The sequence below is a fragment of the Mustela nivalis genome (genome assembly GCF_964662115.1).
Source record: "Mustela nivalis genome assembly, chromosome: 5".
Taxonomy (NCBI): Eukaryota; Metazoa; Chordata; class Mammalia; order Carnivora; family Mustelidae; genus Mustela; species Mustela nivalis.
The window spans coordinates 137648818-137676585 of record NC_139024.1 but is presented as its reverse complement, the minus strand read 5'-3'; the positions used below and the strand labels follow the sequence as shown (position 1 = coordinate 137676585).

At 48.4% G+C, this 27768-nt stretch overlaps 1 protein-coding gene across 11 annotated transcripts in view; it reads right to left on the bottom strand.

The window, feature by feature from the left end:
* Positions 1-18924: 18924 nt before the first annotated feature.
* Positions 18925-27768, bottom strand: part of FARS2 (phenylalanyl-tRNA synthetase 2, mitochondrial) — a 519420-nt gene continuing 510576 nt past the window's right edge. For all 11 annotated transcript variants that reach the window (XM_082731026.1, XM_082731036.1, XM_082731034.1 and 8 more), the window contains one exon: positions 18925-19213. In XM_082731026.1, coding sequence (XP_082587152.1) covers positions 19075-19213 — 139 coding nt within the window. In that variant the 3' untranslated portion in view covers positions 18925-19074. The remainder of the gene's footprint in view (positions 19214-27768) is intronic.

The following is a 27768-nucleotide window of genomic DNA, read 5'->3' as shown; positions in this document are numbered from 1 at the left end:
CCTGGTCCCAGTCACCATGATCTCTAGTTTATGTGACTGCAACCTTTGGCTGGTCTCCCACTTCCTCTTTGACCCGTTCCAATCCATTCTACACAAGGCAGCAAAGAGCAAAATTCTTAAGGATAAATGAGATCATGGCACTCTTCTGCTCAGACCTTCTAAGGGCTTTCCATTTCTCTGAGATTAGAATCCAGACTCCTCACCTGACTACAAAGCCCTATAAGATTGGCCTAAGCCCTTCTCCACAGCCTCATCTCATTAATACAGACTTATGTGTCTGTTTATCTATCTTTCTGTTTCCTTCCCACTAGAATGTAAGCACCATGAGGTTAGGATCATGTCATTCTTCTTTGCTTTCATCTTTACATACCTATGACCATGACTGGCATGTGAATATTCTCAACCACAATTTGTAAATGATTTAATTTAACCTTGTATTGAAATTGACTTTCAGACCTAAATGTAAGACAGGAAACCATCAAAATCTTAGAGGGAAAAACAGACAGCAATCTTTTGGACCTCCGTTGCAGCATATTCTTACTAGACACATCTCCAGAGGTAGGGAAACAAAAGCAAAAATGAATTATTGGAACTTCATCAAGATAAAAAGCTTTTGTGCAGAGAAGGAAACAATCAACAAAACTAAAAGGCAGCCTATGGAATGGGAAAAGATATTTGCAAATGACATATCTGATAAAGGGCTAGTATCCAAAAATCTATAAAGAATTTATCAAATTCAACACCCAAAAAACAAATGATTCCAGCTAAAAAATGGGCAGAAGACATGAATAGACACTTTTCCAAAAGACATCCAGATGGCTAACAAACACGTGAAAAGATGCTCAACATCACCCACCTCAAGGAAATAACAAATCAAAACCGTGATGAGAGACTACTTCACACCTGTCAGAATGGTTAAAATTAACAACATAAGAAACAAACAGGTGTTGCAAGGATGTGGAGAAAGGGGAACCCTCTTACACTGTTGGTGGGAGTGCAAGCTGGTACAGCCACTCTGGAGAGCAGTATGAAGACTCCTCAAAAGGTTAAAAATAGAGCTACCCTACTATCCAGCAATTGCCCTGCTATGTATTTACCCAAATGATATGAAAATACAGATGGGAAGGTGTACACGCACCCTGGTGTTTATAGCAGCATTATCTGCAATAGCCAAACTACAGAGGGCACCCAAATATCTGTTGAGTGATGAATGGATGAAGAAGATGTGGTATGCATACACGATGGAATATCACTCAGCCATCAAAAAGAGAAGAAATCTTGCCATTTGTAATGACATGGATGGAGCGAGAGTGGATTATGCTGACAGAAATAAGTCAGTCAGAGAAAAACAAATACCAGAGGATCTCACTTATATGTAGAATTTAAGAAAGGAAACAGATGAGCATATGGGAAGGGGGGAAATACGGAGAGAAGGAAACAAGCCATAAGAGAGTTAATGAAGGGTTACAGGTGGGAATGGGCTAGATGGGTGATGGCTATTAGGGAGGGCTCTTGTGACGAGCACTGGGTGTTGTATGTAATTGATGAATCACTGAATTCTACTCCAGAAACCAATTTTGCGCTGCATGTTAACTAACTAAAGTTGGAAGAATAATTAAAAAAAAGAATTGGACTCCCAAATAAGCCCTCAGTCACATGACCCTCACGTACAAAGCAAAAAGTCTAGTCTTCCTGGTGGGTTCCAATGTCGTGTCTGCTCCAAACAGCTCCTGTACGTCCACCTTGTCACAGCCGAATGCAGGCTTGTTGGTAGTAGAGAAACACGTATCTTTTATGTTAGCATGAAAGTAGGACTGAATGTCCTTACATTCTGTGTCACAAAGAGGGGGCGGTATCAAATGACATTGACACTGTGTGGGCTGCGGGCAGATGAATCTACTCCATAGCCCACTGTGACCATGAGCTCTGAGAAGCTGAAATGCACCCAAAGTGATATTTGGGAAATTTGATACTTCTTTAGTCCAACAGCAGAGAATTTTTGTATTTTATTTCCATTGAAAAAAGTCACTAGAAATAAAATTAAGTACAAAAAGTTCTTTTTTTTTTTTTTCAGTTTATAGTGAAAGGGCTTTTTTAGTTAGGAAATAGATTTTTGCTGAAAGCGGTTGTTTCAGTATGTCTGGTCTCTGGGATCTCCCGCTCAGTCTTCCTTAGCATCCCACACTGGAAGTGGTGTGGGAGGGAGAGCCTCAGGAAACTCTCATGGCTTCAAAGCATGGCTTCCTCCTCCTCAGGTTAAATGGTTACAAAATGTGGTTACATGAGGCTTAGTAAACAGATGGCAGGACAGAGGGGACAAGGCCTGAGCGAAGTCCTGAATAGGCAAGAAAAACACAGGATTTCTTGGGAGACATGTGCACACTGGTCTACAAAACTGGTGGGGAGTATGGACACCAACATGAATGGGGGGCAGACAGGGCAGTGGGAGCTTGAAGACCTCTCTTCTGATTGCTTCCATGTCCCAAGTGAATTGGGAACTGAGGTTAGCTCTTGAATGTACGCAGGAGGAAGTGGGTGGTGGGAGCTCCAGGAGAGAGAAGGCATGGAATGGTTGTTGAGGGCAGGGAGAAATGTGCCGACCCACAACATGTAGGAGCATCCAGCCGTGCTGAGCCGTGCTGAGGGTTTGTGCTCATGGATTTAGAGAGATGCTTGCCTGTGTTGTTTGGCCTTTTCCTCCAGGAACAGAAAGCCATGTGGGCAGAGGAGGTGGAGAAAGATGAAGATGCGGAGGACGCCTGAGTTACCAAATTTGCCAGGGACTGATTAAAATGATGGAATGTGGGGTCTTTTCATCACAGATTCTTTTGTGCCATTTGATTAGTTACCATGTCTGTAATTGCTAATATTTTTAATTAGATATAAAGAGTAATGTAGATGTTAGTCAAATTAAGAATGAGCCAGTCCAGGGAGATACATACTGAGGGGATCTCAAGTCCAGCCTCCACATCTGTCAGGAGCAACTTGCCCCCACCTGTCTCCTCTGTGGGGCACAGGTATGACAAGGACATGGGGATTGAGGCGTCCACTCTTGAGTCTCCAGGGCCTCTGACTGGCTTTCTTGTCAGAGTGCACGTGGCTCTCTAGGACCTGGATCCCACCCTTCTTAAGCTCAAGTCAATCCCTCACTCTTCGTGAGGTAAACTATGTGTCAATACACCAAAAGCAGGAGGCTGCGACCGTCCTTCTGTTGTGGGCTGAATTATGTCCCCTCCCCCCAGCCCCCAAATTCATATTAGTCCTAACCTCCAGTACCTGAGCTGACTGTATTTAAGATAGGGTCATTAAAGCGGTAAGCAAGGTTAAAAGAGGTCACTGGGAGGGGCCTTAATGCAATCTGACTGGTGTCCTCATAAGATGAGGGGGATCAGGACACAGACACACACAGAGGGAAGACCGTGTGAGGACCCAGGGAGAAGACGGCATCTACAAGCCAAGGAGAGAGGCCACAGAAGGAACCAACCCCACTGACATCCTGATCTTGGGGACTTCCAGCCTCCAGAACTGTGAGAGAAAGTATTTTTGTTATTTAAGCCATTCGGCCTGTGGTACTCTGTTATAGCAGCCTGAGAAAACTAATATACCATCCAAACTAGGCAGGCTGTTTTCTAGAATATTACTAAACTATGTCAAATGTTTGAAAACTGTTTTATAACACAAGCGGAAATGTTTCAGCCAATCTTCCTCCTTCACACATTTAGGTGTAAGTGAATTACTGGTCAGTGTATTCACAGGATTAAGCACATGGTATCTGGTTTATTTCATATGTGTTTAGTTTGCCTCACTGAATTCTTTTGTGATTTATACTAAGTCCTCAAATGATCTCTTCATGTCATGTTAAGGAAAGATTCAATAATTTCATCAGGTAAGTAAATAAGTCAATCAGATGAAATCCAACTGAGATCGAAAATCCTCATGTCGGGGTCAAGTTTGTTCTGTTCAGAGTGATAGTATGCATTATGGAATGGGGCATAAACAAGATGTATTCCTAATTGCGTGTGTGTGTGTGTGTGTGTGTGTGCGTGTGCGCGTGCATGCTGATGTATAAACTCTGGACAGAACTTAAAACACCACACTATGTGAAGGTGCTAGAAAGTGGATATGAACAGGCAGAAACCAGAAGGGTACTGACTCTGGGAAGAACAAGCATTTGTTTCTCACCTGGATACTCCCTGGTTGGCAGGAGGAACCTATGGAGAAAACTCAATCTTCCTGCCTGGAGAGGTCAGAGCTGGGAGAAGGGCTGCCTGAATGGCCGTAAAACAAAGGGGGGAAATGCTTGATAGGAAAAGCCCTTGAGGGGTAAGAGCCCTAACATCTGCATATACACTGCTCCAGCGTCCACAGCTGGCCTCTGAGCTGCTCAGGCATAGGCTCTCAGGAGAGAGTCCAGGGAACCTGGGAGGAGGAGGAGGCTGTGGAGTGCTGAGGGGAGGGGCCATAAAAGAAGGTGCCGGATGGTACACTGCTGTGGAAAAAAGTATGAAGGCTCCTCAAAAAATTAAAAATAGAAGTACCATATGATCCGGTAATTGCCCTACTGGGTATTTACCCAAAGAATATGAAAACACTAATTTGAAATGATATATACATCCCCATGTTTATTGCAGCATTATCTACCAGAGCCAAATTATAACAACAGCCCAAGTGTCTATGAATAGATGAATGGATAAAAAAGTGTGTCTATGGCATACACACACACACACACACACACACACACACTGGAATGTTAGTCATAAAAAAGAATGAAATCTTGCCATTTACAGGGACACGGACGGAGCTAGAGTGTAATGCTAGGTGAAATGAGTCAGAGAAAGATAAGTACCGTATGACTTCACTCATATGTGCAAGTTAAGAAACAAAACAAATGAACAAAGGTGGGGGGAGTCAAACTGAGAAACAGACTCTTAACTCTAGAGAACAAACAGATGGTTACCAGAGGGGAAGTGGTGGGAGGATGGGCGGACTGGGTGAAGGGCATTAGGAGGACACGTACCATGATGACCCCGAGTGACATATGGGACCGCTGAACGACTATGTTGTACACGTGAAACTAATACACATTCTACGTGAACTATATTGGAATTAAAAAATTTTTTTTAAAAAAGACGATGTAGGAAATGTCAGAAGGTTGAACTCTTGGGGGAACATGTCCTCTGATCACAGTGGAATTACTCTAGAATCCAACATTTGAGAATCCCCAGATAGCTTTAATGGATATTGATGGCACAAATGATGACCTGTGAGTATGGACGGAGGATTAGGCAATAATATTTATCCATGTAGAATTTCCAGATGTGGACAGGTATGCTGTGGTTATACAACTGATTGTCCCTGTTCTTGAGAACCAGCCATCGGAGTATTTACAAGGAGAGCAGTGCGGGGAAGGGAGAGCGATAAAGCCAAAGGGATCAACCAAAACAGGTGGTGCACCTGGGTAAAGGGATGAAGGAGTTCCTTGCACTGTTTTTGCAACTTCTCTGGAAGTTCACAATTGTATCAAATAGAAAAGCACTTAAAAATCTAACCCTGATCCTATCTGTCTCTTTGGCTTCCAGTTCCTTCTTGAAAAGTCTGTATTAGAGATTTGAAGCAAGACTGTCCAACACACGTATCCCATCTCCCCTACCTGAGTGGGGAACAGCAAGCCTGGGGCCGTGCCTGAACAGTAGGCACCCAGCATCTGGTCGCCCCCAGCCGACCCCACTCCCAGGCACCGTTTCACTGTTAGGTGGCTTTTAAAGTGGCTGGGTCCCTGTGCTAAATCGCAAAGCGAATCACAGAAAGCCAGCGGCAAGGATCAGTGTCCCCTCGATAAATGACTAGCAGACATTGTCATCTTGTTCAACGGGTGGAAACCTCTCGATAGGAAAGATGAAGAACAGTTGTCTCTGAATACGGAATTTGTGGCTGGTGGCGTGGTAGAGAGCGCCCAGGAAAGGATGAAGAGGGAGGGGAAAGGTCACTTTAGACCACAAACCTTTTGAAGAGCCGCGTTTGCTTTGTGACCTGATTCTCTCCTGGCATCTCACATCCCCCCACAGGCCAGGCTCTTCCTGTCTGTCTGCTTTCTGTTGCCTCAGAAGGAGACATGAGCTCTGTGCACTCATCCTTCTAATCACCTCTCACATGCCTTCCCATGCCTGGGACAACGTCCCCCTTTCAAGAGTATCTCGAAGGGGCTGACTCGCACAAGGGAAGGATGCCAGGGTCACTGTACACCCCAGTCTGCCTTGCATGCCACAAGGGCCATGACTCAATGGTGTCGTCACAGTGAGGGTAGAGCTGTGGCTCGCAGCCACTCTGCCCTTCACCCAGCACCTTCCCCCCACCCCACCCCTGCCACACTGCATGGACTTTTCTTCTTATTGTGGTAAAGTATGCATAATATAACATTTACCATCCAAATCATTTTCAATTGCCCAATTCAGTGGCATCAAGCACTTTCTCGATGTCGTGCAACCATCACCACCATCTAGTTCTGGAATTCAATTCCTCACATGGAAACCCCATGCCCATTACACAGTGACTTTCTGCTCCTCCCCTGTCCTCACCCCAGCCCCTGGCAACCACTAATTTGCCTTTTGCCTCTACAGATCTGCCTGTTCTGCATGTGACATAGGAATGGAGTCACTGAGTGGTCTTTTGGGCTTAGCTTCTGTTCCTCAGCATAGAGTTTTCAAGGTTCACCCGTGTTCTGGCACGTTATGGGAACCTCATTCTCTTCGTGGCTGAGGAACGTTCCATCATGTGGATGGACTAGAGTTTGTCCGTCCATTCACCCACTGAAGGACGTCTGGATTGTTCCCAACCTTTGGCTGTTGTGAATCATCTCATAAAAGCGTTTGTTGGAACACCTGTCCTCAGTTCTTTGGGGTATGCACCGAGGAGTGGAATGGCTGGGTCATATGGTAATTCTCTGTTTAACTCACAGAGAAGCAGTCCCACTTTTTTCCTTAGCATCTTTTTTTAACACACTTTTTTTTTCTGCTGGATATGAGCAGAATTTGTTTCTGGTGCTTGCAACTGAGGTCCCTGACGAAGGCCATCTTACTGACAGGAAAACTGAGGCTCAGGGAGATGGAGTAGTCTGTCCAAGGATCCTGGCTGGTAGGGGCTCCACCCAGGCCACAAACCCTTTAACGGTGTAGTCACAAGACCCTGGGGAGTGACATTCCTTCTGTGTCTTACTTCCTATCTGATGTGGTGCAGTGGTTCCCAAAAGGGTCCCTGGTGGCCAGGGTCTCCATGATTCAATGGTGGGGGTCCAGGAGCTGTTTTGAATATTTCACAAAGCTTAATGGAAAACCTCCACTTTCCCACCATGAGGTTATTCAGGCTATCTAAAATGTCAAGTTTCTTTGCTTTTGTCGGGAATTAAATCAACCCAAGGTGGTAATAAGGGTTCTCTCCTGCGGATCAGAGACTCTGGCTGGCAGTTATGTCTATTTTTGATTAATTTAAAAAAATGGGAAAATGAATAAATTATTACTTGATAAGTGAAGTTGTTTGGCAGATGAAAATCTCTTAAAACATGGGGCCCTTGGGGAGAAAAGTCACAAATGAGTTTCTTGGTGGTTAAAAAAAAAAAAAAAATCCATGAACGCATTGGCCTGGTAAGGAAGTATCCTAGGCCAGTCCTGGGGCTCTGCATCTGGCCTCTATTTGCCCCTGACAGCCAGGCCTCGTGGAAATGATGGATCCTTCCGTCATGAGGCCTTCAGTCTCTCTCTATCACAAGAGGTGGCTCACTGCGGAACTTTGGTTCTGACCCTGACGAGGGAATGAGGCAATGAAGAATGACAGAATTCATTTCTTCTAGATGCCACAGCACAGTCTGGCCTCTCAGAGAAGCCAGACCCGGAGCCTGGCCTCCCCCAGGATCTCAGCATGGTCAGAGCCAAGAGATCCTATACTGAGAAAACCTGAAGGCAAAGGACAGCCCCTCCACTCTCCAGAACGTTCCCCTGCTGTGTCCTCCATGTCTGTGATAGACGCCGCTCTCTCCTATTGTTCTAGCTGACCCGTCAGGTCAAGGTCTTTATCCCCCATTCCTGTCTCTGCTCTCTGTCAACCCTCTCCACCCCTCAGCTGTCTCCCACCGGGATCACCGCCCAACTCCTCCTAGCCAGACCCTCCTCCTTCCCTGGCCATCTTCCCTGATCGGGAGTATGTTCTCCTGCTCTTGGCCGGCAGCCATGACACATGCCCTCTCCAGTACATCTCTCACCATCCTTCTTAACACCAGGGCCCCGCCACCAGGAGCCACACGCAGTCACCCTGCCTGCACCTGGCTGCTCCCTGCCCCCAAGACTTAAGGTCAACCACAGTTGCTATCTTGACATTTAACGTAAGAAAGCAACCAAGGGCTTAGCAGTTTGATCTCTGGTGATACACACTGTCCCTGAGAACAAATACAGTCATGTATTTGACTGTATCAGAACATGGATCAGAACACTGGTTTCTGTGTGATGTTGAGCCAGTCCCTCTACTTGTCTTAGTAGCGAATAGTCTCATTGTTAGAATGAATATTAGCCATCTGCCTAGCCATGAGTTATGGACTTAAATTAATGAACGTTTGTAAAGAGCTCAAGAATGCTAGAAGAAAAAGCATGGGCCGTGAGAGAACATACTTCATCAAGAGTCGGTTCTGCAGGACCAGTTTTCTTGCTGTGAACGCCAATGTCTGTGACTCACTAATCCGCAAACAGTTGTTGGCCCCCCTCATGGGCAGAAAGTTCTGGGGGGAGCCCAGTGGGAATGGTGCCAAGCTCTCAGTTGAAGCATAACCAGGCTGAACTCTACACTCCACAGCCTGACCCTGCCTGATCTGGCCTCTAAACAGTCTGTTTGAAGTCTGGACTCCAAGTTTCAGCCTAACTAGTCCCCTGGCCTGGGACAAGGTGTTCTTCCCTCTGTTTTTCACCACATTCTATTTTTAAGGCCCTGCTCATCAAAGAGGCAGCAAGATCTCTTACAGGAGCGATCTAGAAGCACCTCTGAGCCTGCCGTCTAGAGAAATGGGTTCCATTCTAGTCCCTGTAGTTTCTGGTTGTCAAGTAGCTGAATGACGTTGGACCACTCTGGGAGACATTGTTGGTTTCCTTTAAAATAACATTCCCCACTCCCCTTCCTTTCTCTGGTAGAGACTTTTTCCTGCAACAGAGGCTGGAAATGCTAGATACTTCCATTCCCAGTTGCCTTGATGTTGGAGCGTAGGCATATGAACCAATCTTGGCCAATGAGACTTGAGAGAAGACCTGAAATGTGTTCCCTATGCTAAAAAGAAATTTCTGAAGAGAAACTAAGACACTTTGCCATCTTCGTTCCTACTTTTGGAGGTCGTATGGAGAGATGTTGGTTGATGACACTGTTATATGCTGCAATCGGCAGAATACAAAGATGAGAAGAGCCTGGGGTCTCAGTGACAGCATCAGACCGCCGAATCAGCTGTGTCCTGCAGGCTTCTCATTCTCAGAGATAATCTGTGAGCCGGTCCAGATTGGGTATTCTGATATCTGATCACTGGACTCATCCAGATAGTACAGCAAGTATTTGACTTCCCTGGGCCCCAGCAATTCATCTCTAAAATGGGGCCATTGAACAAATGATTGCTAAGGTTTCTTTGGGTCCAGACCTTTTGGGACACCTCCAAGTGCGACATTGTCTCCAGAAACTTCCCAGACTTCACAAGCCCTCCAGTTGGGATTGTGGTCCTCTCTGAACCCACAACCAGATTTCCTTTCTTTCTTTCCTTGTCTGCTCACGCTAGCTGCTTTCCCATGCACTGTGTCACTTAATCCTCACAACAGCCTAGCATCGCATACCGTGGCTGTGCTCCATGAGGTTAAGAGTCATTGTGCTCAAGGACCTCCCATTTCGACTTGCATCCACCTGATTCCAAAGCCCATGTTCCTGACCACTTTGCTGAACTGCCTGAATTATCCTCCTAATCGTGAGAATGTGCTTTAGGCAACTGTAGTGAACAGTGTATTTCCAGCCGGGAGGCCCACACAGCATAAGCTCCAGAAATGAACAGACCACCATGGTGTGAGTTGAATCAACGGTGAATGCCATTCAGAGCCTGCCAGAGAAGGCAGGTCCCCTGGGGGCTTGGGCGCTGAGTGGAACAGCACAGTGTAACCACATTCAAGTCGGCCAGCCCCGGGGCATGAGGCAAGGAGGCCAGAGCTGCTTAGCTCCCCCTCCCAGGGTCCTGCTGGTGGCTCGTCTGTACAGGGGCGGAGAAACTCAGAGAGCTGGTTCTCCCTGTGCTATTAAGAGGCCCTGCTGCCTGTGCCCAGTCTGGACATGAAGGTGATTAATGCACAGTGACAGGAGAATTAGCAGCTGCCCTCGCCGGGGAGTGGGGATTTGCCAGGCGCCGCTTCCCTCATCAAAGTGGGTGAGCAGGTGAGCAGAGGCCAATGTCCCTCCCTCTGGCAGGGGCCACAGGCACATGGCCATCGTCTAGGGCTGAATCATCCAGGCCAGAGCTGCCTTCTCTAGGTGGGCTGGGCGGGGGGTGGGGGGCAGGTGGATAGGGGAGAGCAGAAGAGGAGACGTGGGAGGGGGAGAAAGAAAAAGAAGGAAGAGGAGTTCTGTCCAACGGCCTGGCGCGAAGGCTCTGCGGGGAAGGACAAATGAAATCGGATGAAAGATGGTTCTGGGGATCTCTTGACCTCCCTTGAGACAGGCAGGCCTCCCTCTGGCTAGGCAGACGTAGGGAAGTGGTCACTGGCTGGGGCCACGGGAAGGCGGCCGCCCAGAAGCGCAGCCAGCCGCCCGCCGCCGGACCGTGAGGCAGAGTCTTAGATTCTTGCTGCTCCTTCCCGATGCAGGGCGGGTTCTTGGAGGATCCAGAAGACTCACCTCGCCTGGGATGAGCTTTTGAAAGTTGCTCTTTCTATTAAAGGCCTGTCTCCACCTACAGACAGCACAGCCCCCCGTTTCCTAGCTCCCTTCCCAGGTAGAGTCAGGGGGGCCAACCGTGAGGTGACCCTCTTTCCAGAGTCCTGTTGGGAAGGAGGGTCGGTCCCACTGTCTTGGGGCATGTATTAGCTTCCCAGGGCTGCCCTAAGTACCTCAGACTGGCAAGCTTAAACACCAGAAATCTCCTCCCTCACAGAGCTAAGCAGCTCTGGCCTCCTTGCCTCATGCCCCGGGGCTGGCCGGCTCGGATGTGGTCACGCTGTGCTGTTCCACTCAGCGCCCAGAGACCAGACATGCGAGGTGTTGCCTCTAGAGTCGTCCCTAGTCTCTTCCCTGCTTCCCGGGGTTTGGCGGCCATCTTTGGTGTTCCTTGGCTTTGGGCTACGTAACTCCAATCTGTGCCTCTGCTGGCACATGTCACGTGGCATTCTCCCAGCGTGTCTCTCTCCTCAGGTGGCCGTCTCTCTATAGGAACACTGGGCCTCCTGAATCGGGGCCCACTCTACCCCAGGATGACCTCATCTTAACAAGTTCTATTGCCAATGACCCTGTCTGCAAATAAGGCCACACTCTGCAGTAACTGAGGGTTAGGGCTTCAATATCTCCTTTTTGGGTACACGCCACTCATAACAGGGGCCTTCAAGGATCTGAGAGCTGGAATTTTCTTCCACGCTCCCTTTGCAACCTGGTTAAGCCCTAATAATGAGTTCAGTCTTTCATGCTCTGAAGGGAGGTCGCTCTAGCCCAAAGCTTCTTGAGATCTAGCACTCACACCAGCCACCTGGGATCTGGTTACATGCGGATTCTGATTTTGCGGGTCTGGGGAGGGGCCTGGGACCCTGCATTCCTAACCGGCTCCTGGGCGATGCCGATGCTTCAGGGGGCCCACATGACATTGTTAAGGAGTTGGCCCCCTGAGCCTTCCTGAGGAGGTCAAGGGCCACCCCTCCTGCCCTGAGGAGGGGCGGAAGGCTGCAAAATCCACGGGCACTGGAAAACTGCAGCCCTGCTCCGGATGTGTGGTGGAATCCCCTCCAAGCCTTATGCTGAGCTGCCGGCGGGACTCCCTGCGGCCAGACCCCAGGGAGGGAGTGGAAGACAGGGCTCCCAGCTGCAGCAGAGGCCCGTCACTTCTGCCCATTTCCACGTCAAGCCGAACTCAGTAAGATCCCTCTTTTCATTGCTCTCCTCAGGAGACACTTTAGGGACACAATCTCTGGGTCATATGGTACATATATATTTGTAACATTTTCTTATTAGATGTCAACATTCTTGACATTAAAAAAAAATGACAGGTTTATTGAGAGACCATTCACATGCCACAAAATTCTCCCTTCCAAAGCATACATTGCAGTGGATTTTAGGACATTCACAGAGTTGAGCAACCATCGCCTAACTAACCATCACTTAGTTAGGGCAGCCCTGGGAAGCTAATACAGGCCCCAAGACAGTTCTGGAAAAATCCAGAACATTTTCCCAATGTGGGATTAGGAAAAATATCACCATAGCTATACTAGCTTGCTGTGCGGAAAACTGAGAGCCCCTCGTGCCTTAGTTCATTTGACCCCCATCACAATGCCATGAGTATGATCAGCATTCCTATTTGTAAAATGCAGAAACTGAGTCTGGAGGCTCGGGAAGTCCTCAGGGTCACCCAGCTACTCAGCGACAGAGCCACAGCTCAGCTCTGATGCCTGAGGTGGGCATGCCTGGTTTCCCTGTGATCCTGAGGGATTACCACCGGGGGGAAGGTGGGCACAGGACATGTTTGTTATAAGCTCCACATCCCACCTGGAGCAGGGGGCAGTGTGGCTCACATCACCATGCTGCTCCAGCTCCAAGGACATTGGGGAGCAGCTACGTGGCTAAACCAGAGGTTCTACCAGAAGCTCTCGGGTCCTATCTTTTCCCTCCGCTCTGTGCCACTGAGTCCACTGGCCGGTCCCCTGCGTGCACCCCTGACTCCAAAGACAGCACTGAGGGCTCTTTCATTTCATACCTGTGTCCTGGGCAGGCCTGGGCTTGCACCCGTGCTCCTCCACCTTCGCCTGCACGTGCTGCCAGCCTCCTGCAGAGAGCTCGCTGCAGACCCAGATGCACCATGGACTCTGGGGTGATCTTGCCCCCTGTGTCCTTCTAGAACCTTCTCTGCCCATCTGTTCCAGAATCTGAGGCTTCCTCTGCTTCCAAGCCACAGCATTCGTATGGTCATGACATGCAGCATAATAGTTTTTCTCTTTGTTTTGTACATCTATAATTTACATACAGCGAAAGGCATAGATCTTCAAGTGGATGGTTTGAGGAGTTTTGACAAATGCATTAGTCCGCGTTACTGCCCTCCTCTCAAGACAGAGAATATTTCCATCTCCTAAAAATGCCCCGTGTACCCCTTTCAGTCAATCACGTCCCAGGCCCAGGCCACCTCTGATCTATCTGCATTTGGCACTGAAGATTAGTTCTGTCTGCTCCGTGACTTCAGAAATCCGTTTCCTGACAGCTGAGAGGGCTGAGTACCTTTTCATCTCCTTGGCCATTTATAAATCTTCTCTTCGTGAAGTGTTTGTTCAAGTCTTCATCCATTTTATTCAAAGGGTTTTTTTTTTTTTTTAATTATTGAATTGTAGGAACCATTTGTGTATTCCGGATCTTTGGTCTTTATGAAACGTAGGTTGTAAATATTTCCTCCCAGTCTGCAGTTTGCCTATTTATTCTCTTAATGATGTGTTTCAAAGAGTGGGAGTTTTAAATCTTGAAAAAATCCAGTTTGTCATTTTTCTCTTTACTGGTTCCTTCTGTGTCCTTTCTAAGAAATCTTTGCCTATTCAAGGTCACAGGAACTGTCCCTTATGTTTTCTTCCTAAAGCCTTACAAATTCTGGATTTCACATTTAAGTCTACACTCCATCTCGAATTATTTTTTGTGTGTGGTGTGAAGTAGGGGTTGAGATTCTCCTCTTTTGGTCTTATGTGGATAACCAGCTATTACTGTTGAAAAGACTTTTCTTTCCCCCTGGAGTTGCTGGGGCACCCGAGTTATTTCTTATTACTAATAAAGTATAGATGGCTTCAAATAATTCACTCTTGCTAGGTTAGAAGATGTTAAAAATAGACTCTCAAGTTCCTTCTATAAAATGTCAAGCTCACACACTTGCATCCCGAAATCCTTTCTCGGCCGGGAAGGACGAGGTGCCACTGTCTCGCCCGCGAGCCTCGATCTGTATGCAAACCCGGGCGCACCTGCGTCCGTGGCCAGACCCGCCAAGGGTGTGGCAGGGAACAGGGGCTGGGAAGCGCTGCTCTAGAGTGAGTGTAACACCCTAATTTTCATTCTGGACTGATCCCTGTCGTGTAACCCATCTAAAATGCCTGCCTTTATTACTTAGTGCCTGGCATCCCTTCCATCATTTGATTTGTGAGAACGCCAAGCCCTCTATAAGGCTTGTATGCACCACAGGGAAATGCACACACACACACACACACACACACACACGACTTCATTTTGAGAGAGAAGGCTACAGAGGATACTCCGAGTTTTATAGCTGCAGCTGTAGGAGGCCGTGTGCTGTCTCAGTGTTCTTGTCTTTCTTCCGTGCTTGGCAGACGACTGCACGGTGGAAAGGTCATGTGCGTTTGTCCTCTGGAAACATGGCCTTAAATTCCAGCTCTGTTAGTCATTCACTAGAGGACTTGGTCCTGGCCTTGAGTTTGAAGTCTTCAACTTCTTAGTAGACAGAATGTGATGACTTTCAGAGTGGTCATGAGGCTAATAGAAAATACTGAGAGTTTTATACCCAGTTTTCTTACTGGTTGCTGAGCTGTGCATTTCATACTCAGTCTGCAGTAAAATGGGCAGGGACTGTCACCTCCATGTTAGTGCAGTGGTAAGTCTTGGGGATGCCCGGTGACCCATCTGGGGCAGAGCTGGATTTAGACCTAGACCCCAGCCTCGGGCTTGGCCCTGTACCTGGTGGAGCAACCCTGCACTGCTCTCCTCCTGGGAACAGCCACAGGGCTTAGGGGTGGGAGAGAAAAAGTCCCAGAGCAGGGTGGTCTGGTCAACATCACAGGAAATCTGCCTTGAACCCCTGCCCTTGAATTGGGCACTGGCTTTCTGGTTGCCATTGATTGCTTTTAAAGCAATATAGCATTTCTGGGTACAGAAGCCACCCAGAAATCTCCAAATCAATGTGACCTTGAGGTCAGAAATAACCACATTACCTCCCATCCTGCTGTCCCACTGCCCCGCCCCCGGTACTAGGATACCCTCCTAGGAGCATGGATTGCTCTCATAGGGTCCTAGATATTTTAGTTTGGGGTTCTCCTCTGTCACTCAGGAGCTGACTTCTTCAGCTCAGACAGTGACCTTGAGTCTGACCTGCTATCCAGAAGCAGCTATGGCTACAAGTGTAAATTCTATTGAAGGCTTTGAGCATCAGGGGATAAAAACAGGCTTCTAGCAGTTTTGACATAGAACTCGTGGCTGGTCGTGAGGGTCTACATCAAAGACCCTAGCCCCTCACTGAGAGGTCCTGTGGCTTGTCTCTGGCTGCTGTCGCTGTCCTGAAGCTTGAAGCCCCTGCTGGCAATGTCTCCACAATGATGGCCCGTTGCCTCTGCCTGGGTCCAGAAGGAATTCCCCACCCTGACTATCAGCATCCCAGGGCCTGGGCAGATGCACAGGGAGAAGTGGAAGGCAACATTACGAGCACAGGCCTGGGAGTCAGGAGGACCTACCTTCTCCAGTGCTGGCTTTGCAACATGTCCCTGCACAGTTAATCTTGCCCTTGGAGTTGAGATGGTAACGGGATGAGCCGCAGGGACTCGCGAGGATGGAATGTAAGGATGCATGTGAATTCCATGAAGAAAGGACTTGGTTTCTCTTTCCATGGCTCCAACTATTGTACAGAACATCAGCCCCCCACTCTAAACGGCCGAACAAAGGTGGAGCATCGTGCCCGGAAGACCACGACGTTAGCTCCGTCAACTCCACCACCACTGTTATGCCCCCTCCAGCCACCGGAAAAATATGTATCTGACCTGCAGATGGGGAGGGGCCCACGGCCCTGGCTAGTTGGCCCACAAGTGCTATTTGAGTGACGGTGTTCAGTGGGAAGACTGGTGGACTCCTGGCAGGCACGAGGATGGAAGACACAGCGTGTTCACTGTGGTGTCTCATTAAGCAGAGTCAGTGTGTGGCCATTTGGAAGCTGCCATGTGTCCTTTGGGTTCCCTTTCTTGTTTCTTGTCTGCTAGCCCACCAGCCCATGGTCAGGTACATTGGGCCAGCATTGGGAGGACTGGTTGATTCCAAGAATGACGGGCTGCTGGGGAATCAGGTCAGCAGGGGGTCGTCAGCAGGGGGTCACCAGCAGGAAGAGGAAGGAGCGGGGAGGGGATAAAGGGACGAAGGTCTGCGGAGCCCGCAAGGCTGCCCCCTGAGGCTGCAGCTGGTCACAGAATTTATCTCCATGAGCTTCAGAGTAGCCAGAGACTGCTGACCTCTGTCCGGCTGGCATCTGGGACGTGTGGGCTGCAAAGGTACTGGGTCCTCAGCTCCAGGACACGGCTGCGACCTTAGCCTGAGCCTTCCTGACTCTTATGAGGGTCAAGGCTTTTCATGGGCCTTACACCTGAAGATGTGCTAAGATGTCAGATTCGGTATGGTGTTGTGGAAAATGGCTCTGGAAAGCCTGGTTCTAGGCCTAGCTCTACGGTACTTAGCTATGCCCTTGGGTACGTCCTCTTGACCAGCTAGTGTCCTCACATCTACACTCATCTAGGGAGAGATATGGCTGCTCTCCAGGATTTTTTTTTTTTTTTTAAGATTTATTTATTTGAGAGGAAAAGTGGGGTGGGCTAGAGGGAGAAGGAAAGAATCCCAAGCAGACTCCCCACTGAGCATGGAGCCCAAAGCAGGGCTTGATCCCACAGCCTTGGGCTCAATCCCATGACCCCGAGTTCATGACCTGAGCTAAAACCAAGAGTTGGACGCCCAAGCAACTGAACCACCCAGATGCCCCCGCCTCCAGGATCTGTTCCCATTCGAATATTGCACAGTTCTACCTCTTCCCACCTGAATAACGATCAGAGCAGGTGTCATTTACTGCTGGCTCGTTAGGCTCCAGGTTCTACATGAAGTAGAGCGCATGAGATATCTCATCAGGCCCTTGCGAGCACTCTCCGGGACAGGTGCTATTATTACTTCTATTATACAAAGGAGGGACCCGAGCACCCCAGAGGCTCACGGTGCTGGTGCTGGTGTTAGTCACTGTGCTTGACTTTATACAGAGCTCTCTGTTCTTGAGCTGCAAAGTGCTATTCATCTTATGGCTTAAATGGCTTTTCTTATTGTTTCCTTTCTTGCTACGTGTTCTCTGGTGGGGGCCACATGGAAAGTCAAGAGCCGGCTTCTCCCTGGGCTCTGGGGTGGGGCAGTTAGGCGTGAGTGCCAGACCGTTGGAGTGGAGCCCATGCAGCTGGCGTTCTCCAAATGGAACCAAGACCCAAGGAGCCGGAGGGAGGGAGGCACAGACCCTACCACCAACCAATTTATGTGTAGATGGAGGTTACTCATCTGGATGCAGCAGGCTTGAGCGTGAGGCCGGCCACCTCCTGGGTGTCATTGCTGGTCAAGTCCTGTGACTCCTTTAGGGCTCAGTGTCTCCTTTGCACAATTTAGATAACTGATATACCTTATAGTGTATTGAGAGGGACGTTCAGAACAGCACTCTGTGAAGCCTTCTGAATGTCACTTCTCCAGGCCCGGGGAAGAGGGTTTGGACCAAGCACAGGATCTGACAAATCTTTGCTCTGGCTCAAGGCCAGGGGGCGGCACCCTGATTGTCTGGGTATTACCCACCTAACTTGTTTTATTGGAGAATATTAATCAATGCCTAACAGGTCTTGGGGATGAATAGGACTCTGGAAATGCAGCCTAAGACTGGAGTAGAAATGGTCTGCTAGCAAACGCTACTGAAGAAGACATTACGAACCATATTGTGCCTTCCCACTCAGATCTAGCCACTTAAGGAACTGTATCCAGGGGACCCCAGGACCTTGGACAGCAGTTAGATTCCAAGCCTGGGTGCAGAAGTTGGGGTTCTGCTTCCTTAATTCCTCGAAAATCCAAAGTTAAAGTACAAATGAATAACAAGGTAGAATGACATGAAAGCCCATTCCTTCCCTTTGAGAGCAGCTGCCCCCCCCCCACGCCACTAGCTGATAATGGCCACCCCTCATCAAATATTTATCCCAGCCCTTGCAGTCCTCCATCAGCCTCCAGCCTCGTGCCAGGGATGGAATTTGATTATTAAAAATGGTCAGGAGTGAGGCCGGCAGACTACAAAGTGCCTGGGATGGAAAAGGGGGGGACATCAAAGTCCCATATTCTTCCTTAAAGGTCGTCTCCGGAAGCACGGGCCTTCTGTGAGGCAATGAATGCAGGCGTTCAAGGACGGGGTTCCTGTGGGCCTCCTAGCCTCTGGGGTGGCTCTTGCTCCTTTCCTTCCTCACTGCTGGGCCACAAGGAAGCTGAGCCCAAGCCCTGGGCCAAGAGGCCTGGCTCCAAGCCACGGGTTTATGAAAAACAAGAACTATCCTGCCCCACTCAGACACGTGACTGCCTTCACTTTTGAGGGGGGCCCTGGCATTTCATTAGTGCCCTGTGTGAAGCCTGCCCTTTGCAAAGCAGAAAACGAAGAGAAGAAAGCAAGCATGGAAGCAGACTCAAACAATCTTCTGGTGTCCGGAGCTTCTGATGTCTCTTTGTGTCTTCACTCATTACAAGGGTGGAAGGGCCTGACAGGCCAGAAATCACGCCTGGTCTTTATACTTTAATGGACCCTAGGGACCAATTAACCACACTGAGCACCAAGGGGCAAAGCACCTTTTCAAGGAAGAGGAGGGATCTCTTATATTATTGCTTCTTTTTTCCCTCTTTCCCCAAATAAAAGACAAATACCATGTCAACAGCTTCTTAGGAGCGATCCTTTATTTTCTGAAAGTCCCAACACTGACCCACTTATCAAAACATGACAGATGCCCCCATCCACTAACAGTAGCCTTTTCTCTCCCACAAATCCCCGGAGCCTTGAGCAGCGGCAGCTTGGTCCAGGCGGTGGCCTCAAAACCTGCCCTCTACGCCCAGCAGCTGCACCGTGGCCTCCTGCACCGCCTGGTGCACATGCCGGACCTCTCTCTGGGACAGGGTCCGCTCCATGTGGCGGTACGTGATGCGGTAGCAGTGGCTGGTCTTGTGTGTCCTGGGGAGTGAAAGAGAAAGGCAGGTGAGTGAGGGACAGGCGCTCCCGCTGCCTGCAGGAGCCGGGCTGGCGGCCCCGAGCAGGCCGACCCCAGTGGGGAGCTGAGGATCGGATCCGGGTGGTAGGGAGACATCACTCGCCGCAACAGCCTGCACCTCTTATGTGCAGCGTGGGAAGTGGTGTTAGGGGAACACGGACCTGAACAAACAAGACAGCTGCTTCCCACCGGCCCAGATGCATTCAAGTCCCCGGGGGAAGGGCACTTCTTAGGGGTCTCCGAGCCCTGGAGATTATGGTCCAGCAGGCGGGATGTGGGGTCTGGCTTCTGGGTTTTCTGTCGGCTCCCCAGGGGACTCTGAGAAGCAGACAGGGTGAGGAGCCAAGGCCGGTATGCCTCCACCCTTCTCACAGCACAGGAAACACTCATGTGTGGAAGGCACACTGGGGTCCCAAGGCCAGGACCATCCCCGAAGGCTGAGCAAGATCACTCTCTTCACACCCCTGTAGGCCACGGAAAGCATACAATTGTGCCAGACAGACATGCTTCCAAGGTCCAGGTGGTGGAGACTTTTGCAGAACTTGGTCTCCACGGAGGCACGTGACAAGCCACAGATACTCTGAGGACAAGAGGCTTTCTCCACAGGCCTCTGTGCTGCAGACGCAGTGCTGCTGGAAGGACAAGGCCTGCCCTGCTGGGGCCCTTAAGAAAGACTGTCCACTGCAGAAGGACTGCCCAACGGCTAATTGCACTGGTCCCTGCACTAGGCCTCTGGTGGCTGCAGGAAGCCCCCGCCCAGCCTCCCCCGGGTGCAGAACACAGGCTTTTCTTCCAACCTGATGTCACCAAGAAAGGACGCGGCAACATCCCAAGTGTCTGAGAGATGGAAGCTTCTGGAAGAGGAGCAATGAGTTAAGGAGGGAGAAGGAGGGTGGAGGAGATGTAGATGCCGGAAGGTGATGCAAACATTTATGAGAACAAGTGCGGCCTCACGATCTGGGGGCCCAGATAGTCAGTGACGTGGGGACCGTGGAAGGGCGCAATGGTTTCCTGTGTGTGCGGGGAGGGTGCACCGAGCCCTGCAAGAGGATCCTGTGCCAGCCCTTCTAATTCCCTGTCTGAGGGAGGGACACAGAGGCCCCTTCTGAGCACAGGGTCCTAGCACTGGCCCCTCCATCTCTGGGCCTCGATACACCTTTCCTGGTCTCTGTTCCTTCTCTGTTGAAAGAGCTAACAGCATAGCGCCTTACTCCACCAAGCTCTCCAAACGGTTGTAGAGACCTATCTAGAAAGTGATAGGGCTCTGCAAATTATGAAGTGCTATACGAGTGTGAGGCCAGAGGATCCTGGTGGCAACTATTAGTACACGTTCTCGTCAGTTCACTCTGGAGTCTCTTACTTGCTTAAGAGTTGGTAATATGGCTGCTCGACAAGCCGAGATTTCCCAAGATGAATGGGAAAAATTTATCATCTTGCTTCTATGTGCTTTGGAGAAGGCCCCCATCAGGATTCGTGGGATTCAAACAGCTTTTAGAAAACATTTCGATGAGTGAAGCATAAATGAATCACAAACATATGGATTAATTTTATAAATTGAGAGAAATAAAATTGGCAGAATATTTGATGGTAATTCAGTAGATTCAGCTGAAAATCAACCAACCAGTTTTGCTTTTTCCTTACATTACTGGTGAGAGAGAGATTTACTTTTATTTGTTTTCTAGGAACTTCCTTTTTTTTTTTTTTTTTTTTTTAAGATTTCATTTATTTATTTGAGAAAGAGAGAGAGAGAGAGCACATGAGCCAGGGGAGGAGCAGAGAGAGGGACAAGCAGACTCTCTGCGGAGTGCGGAGCCCGATGCAGAGCTGGATTCCCTGACCCTGAGATCACAGCCTGAGCTGAAATCAAGAGTTAGATGCTTAACTGACTGAGCTGCCCAGGTGGCCCTCTGTTTTCTAGGGACTTCTTTTTGGAGCTTCTAGTTGTTGGGACACACTCCTGCCCTCCTTGTGCTTGCTGGCGAACTGGAAGAAGTGGGGTTGGTGCTGGTCATGAGTTTCCTCAGCCTTGAGGAGCGGGCTCTCCACAAGAACCACGGAGTCACAGAGAAGAGGGATCTTGTGGCTTATCACTGAGTAGGTATGAAGAGAGACTCTCTCAAAGGAGGGATGCCCTCAGTGCCAACTCCAAGTATGCAAATTAGAGAGCCCATGATTCTTTTGTACCACCCAATGTGGACCTTTTTAGTCAGAAACTTCCCAGTCTTGTATCTGCCATGACCCTCACTATATCTCAGTAACAGCAGCAGGAAACATTTCTGTAGTGAGTCTTGCATACTGGGCACCATTCCAAGCCCTCTGGAGGTGTTCACTCCTAGAAGCATCCAAAACCCACAGAGTACATAGCATTACTGTCCTTGTTTATACTAATGAGGAAACTGAGGCACGGAGTGCAAAGTAACTCGCCCAACTTGAAACAACTACTAAGTGGCAGGGCTGGGTTTGAACCCAGGCAATGTGGCAGGAATGTAGATGGTAGAGCCACTGTGGAAAACAGTCTGGTGGTACCTCAAAGGGTTAAACAGAGAATGACCCTACAACCCAGCCACTCCACGGCTAGGCACATACCCAAAAGAACTGAAAGCACGTGTTCAAACACTTGTATGAGAATTTTCACAGCAGCTTCACTTAAAACAGTCAAACAGGGGATGTGGCCATCAGTGGATGAATGGATACACAAAATATGGTATATCCACACCGTGGAGTATTATCCAGTCCTTAAAGGAATGAAGTGCTGACACCTGCTACAGTGTGGATAAACCTCCAAAAGCAGGCCACGTGAAAGAAGCCAGGCACAGCAGACCACGTACTGCATCATTTCATCCCCATGAAACATCCGGAAGAGGGCAATTCATACAGACGAAAGCAGACTGGTGGTTTCCAGAGGGTGGGGGAAGGGAAGATGGGCATAAACAGCTTAATAAATTAGTAAAGGGGCCGGGAGGCTAGAAGGGGAGCCTAGCAGGAGGAGCCCTACCACTGAATGTCAGTTACAGGAAGAACTGACAACCACAGACTCCAACAGAAGTGTCCGTTATTACAGACCCCAGCAGAAGGGTCTCGCCAGTAAACAGTCATCAGTGACAGGCCTCCACGGGCAAAGATTTACATCACATCTCCTTCAAGGGACCCACCACCTGCGGGGCAGGAAAACTCAGCGAGTGAGAAACCGTCATCACCCCAAACTCTCACTTCTCTCCAATGGACTTTTTCCAAAACGACCCCGCTCAACTCCTCCTTCTTCCCCATAAAGAAGAGGATGAATGGGACAAATTTATCCCTCTCAAGTTCTCCTTCTTCCCTTTCATTTGTGGGACTTGCCTATGGTTGTGTCATAGCCGGCTTGTTCTGGACTATAATTCTCTTTTATTCCCAAATAAACACACGGTTTGCTGGGAAGATCACTGGCCAGTTTAAGGTGAACAGTGGGTATGAGGCTTTGTTCTGGGGTGAAGGAAATGCTTTGGAACTAGGTAGGTAGTGTGATTGCCTAATACTGAGAATGTACTAAATGCCCCTGAACCGCCCACTTTAAAAATGGTTAATTTTCACCTCATTACAAACACACACAATCTAGGGAATTTGGTTTTAGAGCCCAAGTATTAAGTACCATGCCTCGTGCTCCAGCATATGCCTCCTCTCTTCCTGTCTCTTCCCCAGCCTCTTCCTTCTACCCCAACTTCCCCTAAGAAATGACAGGGTTTGCAAGCTATTGAGAAGGGTAATATCTTTAATCCTCCTGCTCAAGGACGTGATGGCGTGAGCCGTCTTCCTTTCTAGCTCTGCCCTGTGACTAATGGAGGGCACAAGCCACACGAGGCATAACTGAGAAGCCCTAGGACAGAGGTGGTTTTTAATAAAGGCCTTTCCTGCTTAAGGAGCCCTATAAAAGGCAGGCTGCAAAGCCAAGGAACTGTGGGGGATCCAGAGAGCTGCGGGAAGAGCATGGGATTGGGGCGCGGGGGTGGGTGTTGCAGCAGCAGCTCCTGTCCACCCTCCACCCCACCCAGCGGGCTGGGCATTGGGAAGCTGTCACCCCCCCCCCCCGCCCTCCAGTCTCCCACGGGCACAACCTTCAGGACGAGAAAATTTCCCTGGAGGAGAGAAGAGACTATATGGACAATTGTAGTTTTCAAGGTAAACACAAGTTCTCTCTTATGTACTTGAATGGCTTCTACTTGTTGGCAAAATAAATGAGAAGACCCATGACTGAGTTTGAGAGGGCAAATCTCACTAAAGGGAGTTTGAAGAAAGAGTCCGAACATTCTTTTTGGTGCTGGGATTTCACTGCATTGGGATATTGGCAAAAATGAGCTGGTCGCTGGCTGGAGCTTGAATTTTTTTTTTTTTTTTTGTATTTTAATTTTTTATTTTTTTTATAAACATATATTTTTATCCCCAGGGGTACAGGTCTGTGAATCACCAGGTTTACACACTTCACAGCACTCACCAAAGCACATACCCTCCCCAATGTCCATAATCCCACCCCCTTCTCCCAAACCCCCTCCCCCCAGCAACCCTCAGTTTGTTTTGTGAGATTAAGAGTCACTTATGGTTGGTTTCCCTCCCAATGCCATCTTGTTTCATTTATTCTTCTCGTACCCACTTAATTTTAACAGAGACTGAGAACATTTGAGCTTCAAGGGGTTATCACTGGTCTCCTCACAGATTCCTTTAGTCTGTCCACAAACAGCGTGCTCTAGGCACTGAGCTGGACAGAGATAAGCAAGTGAGGAGAATCCCAACCCAACCAGCTCACATCCAGGGACTGGTGGTCTGCTAAGGTCCTTCTGTCACCAGAGAGGAGCCCAATGGAGAACCATTTCCCTCAAGGCCGTGAGGAGCCTGGTGCTTGCCGTGTGAGGTCAGCCATGCCGCACTCCCCACCTCACATGCTCCTTTAGCAAACGATTCTTCCCTCTGGCACTTTGTTGTAAGCATTTCTGTGGTGAACATACAAGGTGTGGGAGGCAGGAGACCTAGCTCCCAGTCAAGCCCCAGCAATGTCTATGTGGCCTCCCCAGTGAGAGGCCCGGACTGAATGGGCCTGAAGCTCCTTCAGGGTCTAACTTTCCAAGAGTTAGTGCAGAGAACAGAGGAGTTTCTAGAGTAAGTGCACATGTGGAGGAAATGAGCCAGCCAGCGAGCAGTATGTGTGAGCCTGGATGGAATGAAAGAGCAGGGGGCCCCGATCTGGGGCAATTTCCAGATAGGCTGACGCGTGGACACAAGATGCATTAGTGATATTAGTGATCAAAGCAAGAGGGAAGGAAGTTGGCTTAATGGGTTGGATTATGGCTTGAAAGAGCCCACTAAGAAAGTCTCCCTGTAGAAGGTAGACCTCGAATTGTAACAGACACTCTGGACACCTTTTAGCCTCTCTTCACGAACTACCCTTCCCCCAACTCCCACCCAATATTCTCCAGAATGAAGAGGTTAGCCTTTCTCATTCTCAGAACAGTAGGTCTTAGGCCCAAGGCTCCCTGGTAGGCCATTTGGAGCGGGGCCCTCCCCCCAGTTCCTATCCAGCCGGCATCAGAGTCGCCTCTCACTGCTGTCGCTGCTGTGGTTCTTCCCAGAGGGATTTCTGTTCCTGGGAGTCAGTCATAAGAAACCAAACCAGATGGTTCCTCTGACAGTTACTGCTTTGGGAAAGACAACTCCAATCCAGGCCTTGATGGAGGGAGAGTCAGAGCCAGGGAAAAAGGGACTTGCTGGGTGCAGCTTGAGTAGAGTTGCTTTCAAACCTGCCTTCCCCACCTACCACCCCGGCTCCCAGTCAGCTTGCATGTTGGCAACTCGAGAGCTCCTCAGAGACACACATTTTGCCGGCAAGAAATGCTTTTTCATATCAAACACTTGTCAAGTCCTCAGGGAAGTTTCAAAGCGCCCCCCAGGGTTTTATTCACATCAATCCCTGTAATTTCTCCTGGTACTTCCCAATGAGGGTCTCACGCCAAGCTCCTCAGGAGGAAGGAGTTCATGCTCACGCCTCCTGGGGAGTGGGGCCCATGTTCTTGGTTTCCACATGCATGCACATAGGAAAATAATTGCTTTGGGGAAATCATCTAATAGAATCTTTTATGGAGAGGACCCAAGACAGAGACTAACCAGTGCCGTGAGTTCTCCGCTAGAGGAACTCGGGCCAGTTCTTAATCTGATTCAGGTTCTCATTCCAAGATACAGATAATGAACTCATAGGGTTTTTTGAAGAAACTGCATGAAAATAATGCATGTTAAGGGTTTAGTATAGTTTAGACTTAGAGTTACTGATTGGTATTATTATTTATGTAACTGAAGATTATAGAGTCTCTACTCTGGGCCACACAGAAAGACCTCAGATGAATTATTGGAGCTTCAACACCCCATCTGTAAAAATGGGTCCCTAATTGGATACATGCTACAACACAGAGGGAACTGAAGGCATCATAGTGACTGAAACAAGCCAGACACAAAAGATCAATCATAGAACTCCACTTATATAAGGTCTCTAGAGTTGTGAAAACTCATAGAGACAGGAAGTTGAAGGGCGGTTGCCAGGGACTGGGGGAGGGAGGAGGAGGAGTTAGTGTTGAATGGGGATAGAGTTTGGGTCTGGGAAGATAAAGAAGACCTGGAGATGGACGGTGGTGATAGTTGTACAGAAGTGTCAATGTGCCTAATGCCCCAGAACTGTACACTTAAAATGGTGAAAAAGGTCAATGTTATGTATATTTTATTAAAATAAAAAAAAATTTTGAGGAGGGTTGGCCCAAATAACCTAGTTCACTATTACTAGAAATGGAGGTTGGGAATTCACATTTATATTAAAAACAAATAAACAGAAGACAAGAACAAACCCCCATCCCCCAGTTATTGCTATCCATGTGGCAGGACTGTTGCAAGGGTGTAACATGGTTGGTTTCTGTCCTCCCAAATGGTTCATTTTGATTTTGTTAACCTAGCTACTAAGCTGCCTTGCATTTCACACAAATGAATTTTTATGATATCCTGCTCATAAAGCTACAACGAGGTTTGACCACATTTGAATAATTCTCGTCAACTATTCCATAGTTTTCCAAACCATCCTCACACACTTCTAACCAGCTTGGAGTAATGGCTCATTTTGCACAGATTTCCAAAGCTCTGTGCTTTTTGGTTGTGTGGAAAATTTGGAAGAGGTTTTATTTTTCTCCCTGGCTTAGTCTGCCAAGCCAAAGTCAACAGAGCTAACTTTAACTCTCTACTGTTACATGGCAGCTTCCCAAATGTGTTGACACTTTGGTGGATGAGTCAGGTTACAAAACAGAAGATTTGTGGTAGGTGAAGTGCTACATTTCCAACTCAATCAATTGATCAGTAATTATTTATCCTGTGCTGAGGCAGACATTGTGGGAGATACAAAATACGAATTGCTTGATCAATATATAAATATTCATACAGTGGCTTCTCTGTGCACAACTCAGTGGCAGTGTTAGAGGGAAGAAGTATCCCAAAATAATACAAAAAGAAGGATTAGGCTAGATTACTATCTATTTGGGGTTTAAGACATTTATACATGGAAATACACCAACAGGACAAAGCTATTCATGCTAAATGTTAAATGAATGACACGGACTGTAAATGGCTTAGCAGTGAGAAAGATTGGGAGGGGAGATGAGATGAGATTAGATTTAGATCTTAAAGTACGATTAGGATTTTTGCAGGTGAAGGCCAAGGGGTGCATCCAGCTGGGAAAATGACACAAGTACTGGCCGGGAGGCGCTCAGTATCTTTTTCCTCTTCCATTTCAATGCAGAATTGCTGAGTGGATGTTGCAGGGACAAATGGTCCCGGGAAGAGGTGTCCAGAGGATGCATGATCTGCTGGGAGAAGGCTACAATCACAGCAGGAAGCCAGCTTTGGTCACAGCATGTACAGGAAGTGACTGACCCTGTATGAGGGAAGGGTCATTTCGGCAAAGGCACAGACAGAAGCACCGACGTGCATGGACAGATTGAGGAGAGGTGAGTAGTTCAGAGTGGCTGGTATGGGTCTACACCTTTCTATAGTACAGAACTGGTCGGGGAGGAGGCTGCAGAGTGGGTGGGGATTATAGAGGAGGGCCTCATGTTCTGGTTCAGAAGCCTCAAGTGAAAATGCATCATTAAGCAATCAACCAAAACAACAAAGTCCAGGATCATGTCTCTGTAATATCTTGACTGCTCTGGGCAGTTTTATTGTATCTAGAGTCTGGCCCTCAGCGAGCTTCAAATCTTACTCCCCCCAAACAATAGAGGATTGCTCAGATATTATGGTTTACCATGTCACCGATCTGATAGTAACAGCCACCCAACCAAGGGGGTATGCTACAGATCTATCCTCAATCCCATATTTATAAGTAGAATTAATCATAACTGTGTTACGCTGTATAGATAAATTTCTTTAGTGAGTAATGGATGAAATGTGCTAATTACTTTAAGAAAGACTCAGTGTCTAACTATGAAGGAAGTATTAGGAAAGAGAAATTTATATACATTTC